This window comes from Phlebotomus papatasi, chromosome 3 (assembly GCF_024763615.1).
Source record: "Phlebotomus papatasi isolate M1 chromosome 3, Ppap_2.1, whole genome shotgun sequence".
Taxonomy (NCBI): Eukaryota; Metazoa; Arthropoda; class Insecta; order Diptera; family Psychodidae; genus Phlebotomus; species Phlebotomus papatasi.
In genome coordinates, this window is record NC_077224.1 from 50,875,742 (window position 1) to 50,887,550 (window position 11,809).

At 35.9% G+C, this 11,809-nt stretch overlaps 1 protein-coding gene across 1 annotated transcript in view; it reads left to right on the top strand.

Moving 5' to 3' along the window:
* LOC129807210 (chaoptin) overlaps positions 1 to 9,157 on the top strand; it is a 132,121-nt gene extending 122,964 nt beyond the window's left edge. Inside the window, exons 3-6 of the mRNA XM_055856313.1 lie at positions 326 to 470; positions 4,816 to 4,926; positions 5,234 to 8,384; positions 8,725 to 9,157. Coding sequence (XP_055712288.1) covers positions 326 to 470; positions 4,816 to 4,926; positions 5,234 to 8,384; positions 8,725 to 8,928 — 3,611 coding nt within the window. The 3' untranslated portion in view covers positions 8,929 to 9,157. The remainder of the gene's footprint in view (positions 1 to 325; positions 471 to 4,815; positions 4,927 to 5,233; positions 8,385 to 8,724) is intronic.
* Positions 9,158 to 11,809: the final 2,652 nt, after the last annotated feature.

Consider the following 11,809-nt stretch of genomic DNA (forward strand, 5'->3'; position numbering starts at 1 on the left):
TATATTAGAGGGAGAAAAGTTGCTGATTTTTGTATAAAAGAAAATGGATTTTAAAAAAAAACTAATAAAGACTTAAACGATAATTACGTCAGTATAAAAGGATTGAAATCCTTTCATTTGCACGATGATTATCGTCCCTTCTATTTTGCCAACGAAGATTGAATTAAAGAAAAGTTTAAAATTCGCTAACGCATTTTCCCACATTGTCTGGAACTTCCTGATAATTCCAGAAATTGTGGATTTTTTTAACCCATTTCCCGAATCTTCACTTTTCTGTTAATTTCAGAGTTGGTGACTCAAAAATGTATATTTAATTTCTTTGCAGTCTTTCTGCACAACAGTGTCCGCCACATTCAGATTTCGCAGACACATCTGCAGAACGTTGACGAGGAAACTTTTCAGGGATTACGACTGGAGTCGCTGAAGCTTGTCAACAACGATATTCATGAAATCTTGGAAAAAAGTTTCAAGTAAGTACATATCCCACAGGACACAGAATTATGTATATAGTGGGAACAGGGGCGAAGCAAGTTGAGAATAACAGATGAAAATGTTGAAAATTTATATGTAAATGATTCATAATCATAGCATGGTGAGCAAGAGATGTGTCCGTTGGATGAGCTTAATAGTTTTATGGGCTAAAGTTTTTTATTTGCTGTTCCGGGGAGGGCCAGACTAATGTTAAATGTGGCGCGCAAGCATAAAACTTGTATAATTGATAATGAAATCTTAAGATGTGCGACAATCTCTTGTGACAGGAACACACATACCACAGATGGATGAGGGAGTCAGATAACCCTGGTTCCCCAGAAAACTTTTCTCATTTGCGCAAAAATAACATTTATAAGGGACGATGTTATCTTCTTTTTTGTCATTTTCGTTTCATGGGTATAAGTTCTTGAATTGCTTTCAGATGTACATTCATAATGTGAAAATTGACATGTCAGATCCGTTAAGAATATTATAATATCTATCTATTTCTTATCCATTAAAAAAATATTAGCCGTACTCACTGTGGCGTTGTTATCTCGTAATCTCCGTAATCTGTTATCTTGTTATAATTTTTCATTTATAAAATACATTACGAGAACATAACGAGATAACGAGATAACGATATTACAAGATAACAGCGCCATAGTGAGTACGGCTATTCATTGCAGAAATATTTTAATTGTTATTGGAGAAACAAAACTCTGTAGTATTTCGCTTTTCTGGATTTCTTTATTTTTTGTAATTTTTCAGCAATTAACATAAAGAAAAGTTCCTTGCCCTCTAACAATAAAAGGTGCTGCTTATTTTGTTTTTCACTACACTGAAAAAATATTGTTTACAAAATACGATTTTTTATTTTAGAATTATAGAGCTAGAACGGCTAGAATATTGGAAAACGGGGTATTCCTCTATGGGTTAAATGGATCATGAGGATTTAAAAAAACAAAATATATTCTACAAATATTTGTTTCCAAAATTATTCAAGCTCCTAAGCATAATAAGTACAACATTTAAATTATATTTTCTAAAATTTTCATTTAAAGATTTTAAAAATTGAGCCATTGGGACTTGGGATCTGATTTTTGGAGACCTTTTTTGTTTTTTGAAAATGAGCGATTAGGATGGAATCACCACTTCTCGCCAGTGTCCCACTTCTCGCCACTTATATTGATATCTCTATTTTTCACAATTTATGAAATAAATGAACCGCAAAGTTATTTGTATTTTTTATTGTTGGTATGTATAGAGTCGAAAAATAATTATTATTCATTTTGGATTTACAATTTTGAGCATTTTTTAGAGCAATATTTTAAGCAAGTGCATGGAATCCAATATTTCTTACCAAATATACTAAGTGTCATAAAATTTTCATCGAACAAAATTTACGTTTTTGGATAAATAATCTGTCTGTTGAATATTTAGTTACATTCGTAGAATACATAAATTTTGTATTTAGATTTTTATTATTTCATTAAATATTATTTTTATATAAAAATGAGACATGGCGGAAAGTAGTAATGTTTTGAATTGATTTTACCACCTGTCGCCAATGCTTTTTAATAGGTGACGCTAAGTTCACTTCGTAAATTTTCAGTTAATTTCCCAAATAAAACCAAAGAAAATCCATTTAAAGTGAGTAATTTATTATTATTAATCATGTCGAGGCTTTAAAAAATTAGTTATGTCTTGCCCAAAAACGAGCGACGTCAATGGCAAGCGGACTTGCCGACATAAAATCTCCTGCGCCACATGGGGCAGGAGACCGATTGAGTAATAATAAGGTGATCATGAAGAGAAAGAAATGCTGAATGTATTCTTTGCATAATATTGCCCAAAATAATCGAGTTTGGACGTTTACAAGAAGGTGGCGAGAAGTGGTTACAAATCTGGCGAGAAGTGGTAAAAAGTGGCGACGAAGTGGCTATATTTGCATTAATAAAAATCAGTTTTTTAAGTAGTCCAGTATAAAATTAGAGTACCTCTCTTTTTACGAATCTGGAGTCAATACATCTCAGTGACTTTGTGTCAAATTTTTAGATATCTTATGATAAGGGGTCAAAAGTTATAATAAAATTAATTTCACATTTTTCTAAAAGTGGCGATAAGTGGTTACTCCGCCCTATACTGCTCTATCTCTGGAGTTCGACCAGTAAAAACTTTTCGGTGGACACGATTGCCAGTATATGTTCATCTGAAATCAGAAAACCAAATTTTTCCTGATAGCAGATGAGTAAAACTCCCAATTAAACAAGGGATTTTTTTTGTTTTATGATCACAATTCACTTTATAAGGCGAATCTTCATAAAATTCATTGATATGGTATTTTTTGTATAACATTGCCTTGAAAAATTCATATCTAAGGGTCAGAACAGAATACTGAACATCAAGATTCTGACAGGGCAAAAATATCTAAAGTCGAAATCCATAATCTCAAAACTTTAAAGAGCAACCGATTTTATTGGTTTTTCAGAATTTTATAGGTCATTTGAACTTATTATTCCAATCATAAGCAAACAATTTTTAAAAAATCTCGACCGAAAATAAATTAAAGAATTTAAGCCGTGTAGCTTAAGCCTACGTCTAAAACCCTTATAAGTGCGTAATAGAGATTTTGACTTTTTAGGATTTTGGCTTTCGGTATTTGAGGTTTCGGGGTTTTGACCTAGACCACTTCTACTCTAAATATACTCTGAGTAATCGTCGCTACCGAAAAAATTATCTCCAAAAAGGAGCTCTGAAAATAAATCACAACGGCTAAGTTTTTTAATTTTTTTCAGTAATATAATATAAATAAAATATAGTTCAGATTAAAATTTCAAATAAAATAGTTCAAATAAATATTTTTTTTTATTATTAAAAAAAGTAGATAAATTTTTAGTCATCGTGACCCACTTAAACCGCTTAACCCTTAGGGACCTTAAGGACGAATGGAACACCGGTGTCCCAAAGACAAAAACTACTTTTCCGGACTATTTAGAGGACAAAATAATTGTCTATAGTCAAAAAAATTGTTTTCGTGTTTGGGCCACCGGTGCCACACTCGTCCCTAAAAGGGCTAATGATACACCTTTTAAATACAATAATGCTAAAATGAGTCCTATCTATGAATTGTAGCTAGATTAATCTAGAAATGTCAATTAGAGGAAACTGGGGCACCACCAAACACGGGGTAGCACCAAACACTGCGATTTTTCAATCAGATATTTGACTTCAGAGGACAAGACTTATAGAAATTTATAGGCATTATAAGGATACTTAGCTTTAATAGTACAAGTAGTTTAGGAATAAAAATTAGTGTTTGGTGCTACCCCGTGTTTAGTGGTGCCCCAGTTTTCCCTATATCTATTCTATAACTTCCATCCTTGGTGGATTTCAAATATGGCCAATTAAAAAAAAAGATCACAGCTTAAGACTTGCAAAGATCTTTCATACTTCATCTAGCATGTTTTAGAGAAATCCTTATTCTGCCATTTTTGGTATTCTGGTCTAATTATCAGGCTGCATAATTGCAGGAGAGGGTGGATTAGTTTCATGTACCCAAAAGTTTTTATTAAAGATTTATTTTCCAAAAGTTTATGAACAACATTAAGGCACAGTCCGTCTAGTTGCTCTTGAGTTTTGGCTATTTGAAAATGTACAGAACATTTCCCATAGTGAGAATTAAAGCATTGCAGTGCCTGCAATCAAATGTATCTCTTCCTTATGCACTTAAACACATCTGAGACATCTAGATATGAAAATAGCAAATTGTCACTATATGCTCGCATATTGGACAGATAAAACATCTCATTGAATCCTATTAAAAAAATATATTAATGCATAAAAGTTCTGAAATTTTAAATTTTCGACAAACTTTGTGATGCTTTTGCTCAAAATTAGCTCCGTGCCATACATCCACACACATTCCTGAAAAGTTTTTTAATGAAACTCGACAGTAGCGGATTTGCTTGAATTCTTTTCAATGACAGTGTCATTTTGCAATATACATAGAGTGCAAATAGAAAATAGGTGATATTTTCTAGAAAATATTCAAAAAGAAAAATTAATAACAGCAACTTTCATTGAGTGTTTTTCTTCTTTTATTGTCTTCCTATAATTCATTCCAGAAAACTTAATATTAATTTAGTTTATTGTGTTATTGCCCACTGTGTTATTTATGTCACATGGTATGGTGAAAAAAATCAATATTTGAATAGTCAGTCAATAGAACAGCTCGATTGCCTCTTGATCTTGATTTACGGGACGATAGATGGTAAAAATGTGTATGAAGTTGGGGCCTAAAGGATATTAATCACATCAACTTTTGCTTGCCTTACATTTCAGTTCGATGACACATTCTCTAATAACACTGGACATGTCGGGCAATTCATTACACTCGCTATGCCTAGAGGCTCTGCACAACATCCAGACACTGACCCGCTTGGTGGCACAACGGTAAGTGTCAGTTGAGTACCCCAACCTTTTGGTCCTAATCCACACCCCTCCTTGGAATAACGAGTATATGCGTGTCCTTCCTCCATCCCCTGCTACCAACCCCACAGCCTGACTCAAGCAATCTGTATGAGCTTTCCAAGAGACATGACACAGCGTGAAGCAAAGGGCCTGAGCTGGGAGTGTGGCAAATTCCTTGACTGAATTTATTGCAGAACATTATTATTATTGCTATTGCTCACACATGTTTTACTAACAATGTTTTCCACCTTTGTGCCCATCCTCTTCCAATGCAAAACACTCTACCCAGGAACCACATTGAGGCACTAGATGGCAATTGGGGCAGCTTGACGGAATCACTGCGAAGTCTACATATCTCGGGGAATTCAATAACAGAACTGTCGTCACCCTTCGATGAAAGGAAAATCAATAATGGAACTCAATCGCCACCAAGTACCACTTTGTCCACGAGAACATTTGCCAAATTGCGGAAACTCGTGTGGTTAAACCTCAGTGAGAATCGGTTATCACACGTGGGTGGGAATTCTCTACCAAGATCCCTGGTCACGTGTGACTTTTCGCGAAACGTGCTCACAACATTTCCAGTGGGAGCTTTTGAGCATCTACATGACATAAAGATAATATCATTGAAAGATAACCTACTGACCAGTATAGACGGGATTGAATTTGCCAATAAGGTACACCTCGAGAAAATAGACTTCAGCTTCAATGAACTGACTGGTGTCCCTAGTCAATTATTCAATGGAACAATCCGATCTAAGGCCATCAATCTCGAGAACAATTTTCTCACAAGCCTGCCATCAGCAGCCTTCAGGGGAACGTCTGCGGTTCATGTTGTCCTAGCATTCAATAGTATCGCATCTATTGACTCTTGTGCTTTTGCTGGTCTCGAAAACACCCTAGAATATTTAGACTTGGAAAGGAACCACCTATCGAATGTGTTCGAGGGTCTAGATACCCTCAATCGAATGCGATATCTCTACCTAACAGCCAATGAAATTAACCATATAGCCCATCTACCACCTACCCTCAAAGTCCTCTCACTAAGCAGTAACAACTTCACTAGCATCCCAGCTGAGAGCCTGCAAAATTGCACGGACCTATCGTACCTCAATATGGGCTACAATAAGGTATCCGACCTACCCGAAAATGGTTTCGTGTCCTGGGGTGCTGAACTACAAACGCTACTACTGCGTAACAACAAGATCACAATGCTCAACTACGGTTCCTTCAATGGACTAGATTCAATCAAAGAGATTAGTTTGAGTTTCAATGACATTCACTATGTCCATCCTAGTGCTTTTGTCAACATATCAAAAACCCTAAAGATACTGGAACTGTCGTTTGGAATATATCGCGAGGATATACCGCTTGAAGCACTAAATCCTCTTACTGAGCTTATGTGGCTGGGACTGGACAACAACAATCTCAAACTAATCCCAGATGACTCACTAATTTCACTCAAAGAGCTCACCTTCATCAACATCGCCTATAACCGCATCACTGTCCTCCCCAGAACGATATTTGTTCCGGAAATCCATAAGAACCTAATGGATGTCGACGCTTCGTACAACGTCATCGAAAGACTCTTCACAAATACTTTTGACGAACTAATTATGCTGCAGTTTGTTAACTTGGCGTCGAACAATATTCGACATCTGGAACGACATTGCTTTCACAACCTACCCTTCCTCACCTACATTGACCTATCGTACAACAGCCTGAGAAACGTTACCGAGGCTGCTTTTGCCTTTCTGCCAAATCTTCTAGCACTAGATCTTATGTTTAACAGTCTCTCATCATTTTCATTGAAAGCATTTAGACATGTATCCAACTCCAGTACTCCTATGCGTCTGAACATAAGTCACAACGAAGTTGCGGTTTTTGAAGGAGAATTGAGTTCCTACCTCTACGTACACACCCTAGATGCAAGTCACAATTTTCTCACAGATCCAGGGGTCTTTCACAATCTAGGGCAGAGTCTGCGGAAACTCTATCTTCAAAGCAATAATATATCATCCCTTACTAACCATGCCTTTGGAGACTTAGAGGTTCTAGACTGCTTAAATTTGTCCAACAATAACATAAGTTCCCTACGCCGGAGGAGTTTTCAGGGTCTTATGAATCTTCAAGAGTTAGATCTCAGTGATAATCGCATTGAACAGTTGCAATTTGAGCAGTTCGGCTTCTTGAAGAAACTGAGAGTGCTCAATCTGAAAGGAAATCGTCTAAAGTCCCTGCCTAGGGATGCCTTCGTTAATACGAGGATTGAGTTTCTAGATATGTCAGGAAATTTCCTCGGCCTCTGGCCGGCAAATACATTCTCAGACATCGGTTTTACCCTGCGGTCTATAAGACTGGATGGTAATCAGGTTGAGTACCTAGATGCAACTATGTTTAGCAATACGAATTTCTTACTAGAATTGCGACTAGCGCACAATCGCATAACTGTACTGCCCGATAACACCTTCAGTCACTTACCAAATCTCACAACGCTTGACATAAGCTTCAACCCATTGGTTTCGACCAATTTTAAAGAACTACTGTTGCATCTACCAAGCCTTAGGAGATTGAATCTTCGTTCAACTGGGCTGTATACTTTGCCGCCCATGGTGGCACAATCCAGACTCACAGAACTGGATATTAGTCAGAATCATATCCAAGACATGTCATCATTGAGGGATGCTCCTCGGTTACGGGTCCTACATGTGGCCTATAACAAAATCGTCAATCTGACACATTTGGTGAGATACATTCCACAGAGACTGAGGGTCCTGGATTTGTCCGGTAACCCAATCCGGAAGGTGTCTTCGAACGACTTTGCCCAGATATGCTTCCTGGATGACCTTTCAATTGAGGGAGTCAAACTTCCTGCTGATGCTTTTGTTCAACTACGAAATCTACGAGTTCTCCATGTAACATCCCAGTACCATCTTGGAGAGATTATTTCCCGAACAAGGACCATTCGGGAGCTTCATGTTACGGTTCTGGAGGAACATATCCATGAACGTTTGTTTGAGAAAGCTATAAATGCTACAAAGATAAATCTTCTGGACATCAGAGGTCCACGTGCCAAGACAATCTCCCCAAATGCCTTCAATGGCTTTGCTCGCAGTCAAGACTTGACGATTCGACTGCGAAATACCCTTATCAACGATCTGCCCCCGGGGCTGTTTTATGCTCTAAAACACGTACCCCGCCTCAAAATCGACATATCAGACAATCTTCTGGCTACCCTGTCGCCAGATACCTTCTATCCTAATGCTAGTGCTTGGGATGCTGTTGGAACGAGAAGCATCATTGGCGGATTAGATGTTTCCGGCAATCCCCTGCAATGTGACTGTGGACTCGTGTGGCTTGGTCACTGGCTCCGGAGGTGGCTAAGAGAAACCGTCCAAATTCATCTGGTGACGAAGGATGAACAACAAATTATGTCAAGGGTAAGTTTATTTGTACTAAAGCTTTACATACAGGTCCTAACTTGGCAAAACTCGTAAAATTCTCCATGTCAACATATTCTAAATTTAAGAACACTTTAAACTGACGAATTGATACACAATTGAATGTGGCTTTCCCTCTTGAAAGTGCCGTTATAAATAAAACTGAGAAGTAAAGCATCCCTTGAATATAAATTACGTATACCTTCCTATTGAAAATTCTACCGTGAGAAAAATGAGCCTCGAAGGAACCCATCCCATTAATTTAATACTCTTAGATAAATCCTTTTTTCTGTGGAGGATTCCTGAAGTGGATAAAAATGCTGACTTGTTTGATTTACAGCAAGCAAGAGGTAACACTTGCCTGGATCCGATAAGTGGTAAGAAATTGACTTTCCTGGAGATCTTCCCTGAGGACTTACTGTGTCATGCCAGTGCACTCAGTAGCTTCGCACATCGATTCGCTGGTCGAGAATCACAGAGACATTTATTTGGTCCGCACACCATTCCAGCCCTTCTGCTCATCATCTATTTTTTAATACTGTAGAAGAGACAAATCCAGGAAGGGTAAGGCGGATGCCCACGGAGGAAATTTACTTAATTAGCAAATATCCAATAATTATACATATAGAACTTTTTTTTACCATGAACACCGAGAACGAGTAAATGTATGTATATATAGGGAAGTAAATATAGAATAAATTAATTGGGCCATTTTTTTATCCACCAAATGGCCCAATATTTGTATAAAGGCAAAAACAAAATACACACAAAAAGAGGGAAAATATATTAATAAGGGGACGGCTGTTTTTTTCGGGTTGAACCAAAAGACGAAGATACACTTAAATGGGGTGAGAGTTCTCCATAATGAAAAATCCACACTTCATACCTTGTAATTTAAATTTATTTTTTACTTCCACAGCAGCAAATCGGGTGGTCTTTTAGGGGGTGGAAATATAATCTCATACCCACTTTGATGTGCCTCTCTCAGTCCAATTCACTGAACTAAACCGTGGCCAGAAGGCTCTGTGGTTTATGTCTTATCCCATTCCACTGGGCCAGGCTGTGAAATGAGGAAAACATTGAAAATTGCTTTTCCATATCAACAGATATCCATCTCGAGGGGTCAATCATTCGAGATATAAATGTATCATACCGCTAAATTAAAAAATTACACTGTGGTGCTCATTATTTCAGAGAAAAACGGGAAGTGGGGCACCTTTGAAATGGGACAGCTTTGAAATTGGATTCTTTTTCTACTATTTTTAAATAGAATTGAACATTCACTGAGAGAAATCCGAAAAAGTTAAAATAACATTCCGGAAATGTTAATTTTACCCTGCAGTATTGATCCGAAATCGGTGTTAATATTACCCTTTTTAGGTGTATTAGGGGTAAAATGTACCCTTTTTCATGTTAATTTTACCCTTAATAAGGTGTGAAATTAACACTAAAAAATGTTGATATATTATTGTACCTAAAAAGTGTTAAATTTATAAGGAAAAAATGTTAATCGCACCCTCTTTTTTTCTCAGTGTTCACTGAAAAAAGAGGGTGCGATTAACTTTTTTTCCTCATAACTTTAACACTTTTTAGGTGTAAAATATATCAACATTTTTTAATGTTAATTTTACACCTTTCTAAGTGTAAAATTAACATGAAAAGGGATAACTTTAACCCCTAATACACCTAAAAAGCATAATATTTACACCGATTTCGGATCAATAATGCAGGAGGATAAAATTAACATTTCCGGAATGTTATTTTAACTTTTTCGGATTTCTCTCAGTGTTATCATGATGTGTTTCAACTTCAAAAATAGTTTTTGAAAGTAAATTGTATCATTGCAAGCTCCAGTTTCAATTTTTAAAGCTGCCCCAATTCAAGGATGCCCCACTTCCCCATATTCCACTTAAAAGTTTTACAATAGAAGCTTTCTATTTTTTCTTTATGATTTAAAATATAGTTTTACTGTAATTCCTACATTCCTTTTGTGCTCTAATTACATAAACCATTAATGAAACATTGCGATGTATTTTGAATTTCTGTAAAACAAATTAACTTTTTTATATTCCTTTTTTTATTAACAGTGATAAAAGTATTCCTTTGGGGCATTTTAAAATTGCGGTGTGAATGCACGAAATGAAAGAATTAGACACAAACATTCCTTTCAAGGTATCAAGATGTTCTACCTGAAAAAAAGTTTGTTTTGGCAAATATTCAAATATTTATAAACTGTGCTGAAGAATTATGCCCAACGCACAATAACTTTTGTTTGTAAACATGTTTTCAAAATTTTTCATGAGAGGGAGCGAGATGACTCGATCTAGATTTCATTCTCTCTCGTTGAAATGTCAAAAATATGTTTACAAAATAAAAGTTATTGTGCGTTCGACATTATGCCCAACGCACAATAATTTTTATTTTGTAAACATGTTTTTAAAATTTCCTATAAGCGTGAGCGAGATGACTTGATCTAGATTTCAATCTCTCTCGTTGAAATGTCAAAAACATGTTTACAAAACGAAAGCTATTGTACATTGGGCATTATGCCTATCGCACAATACCTTTTATTTTGTAAACATGTTTTTGACATTTCAACGAGAGAGAATGAAATCTAGATCAAGTCATCTCGCCCCACTCATAAAAAAAATTGAAAACATATTTACAAACAAAAATTATTGTGCGCTGGGCGTTATCCCTTACAAAGCTTTCGTCATTATTTGTAAAAAAAAAATTAAATTTTTGTGTGAAGCACGGATAATTTTAAAAATGTTTGTCATTTATTTGTAAAGTTTTGTCACAGACATAAAATGACAGACAAATAGCAAACAAAACAAAAAAAGCGCATAATACAATTCAAATTCTTGCAAGAAATACTTTGAAAAACAACAAAAATTAATTGGTAATTTTACAAATATTGTTTGTAAAAATAGCGAACTTTTACAAACATGTTAGTCAGTTAAATTATTAATACGCAATTTAGTGAATTTCTACTAAAAATTAAAAAATTTCACACATTTACAACTAGATCATGATCTTGAGGTTCTTTGTTTTTTTCATCGAAGAAACATAAAAAATTTCAGAAGGAAGTCCAAAATTTATTTAAAATGTCGGTTCTCGCTAGCTACAGTATTTTGACATCTCATTTGTTATTAAATGGATACCCCGACGATATGATGAGACATTCTTGGGGCAAAACCATTCCTAAATCCAATTTTCCACTTCTTTGAAATTTGCAAAGTGCTGATTAGCCAAGCACTGTGCAATTGACCGAAACAAGTAATTTAGGAAGGGTCACGTCCAAAGAATACAGCGGGGGCGGTAGCATATTCCAATTCAGTGTTTTGATATTGACCTGGAGAAGTGCAACGCAATGGCATAATTTAGCATTTCATAATGCATTATTATTCATTGCTAGTGTCTCC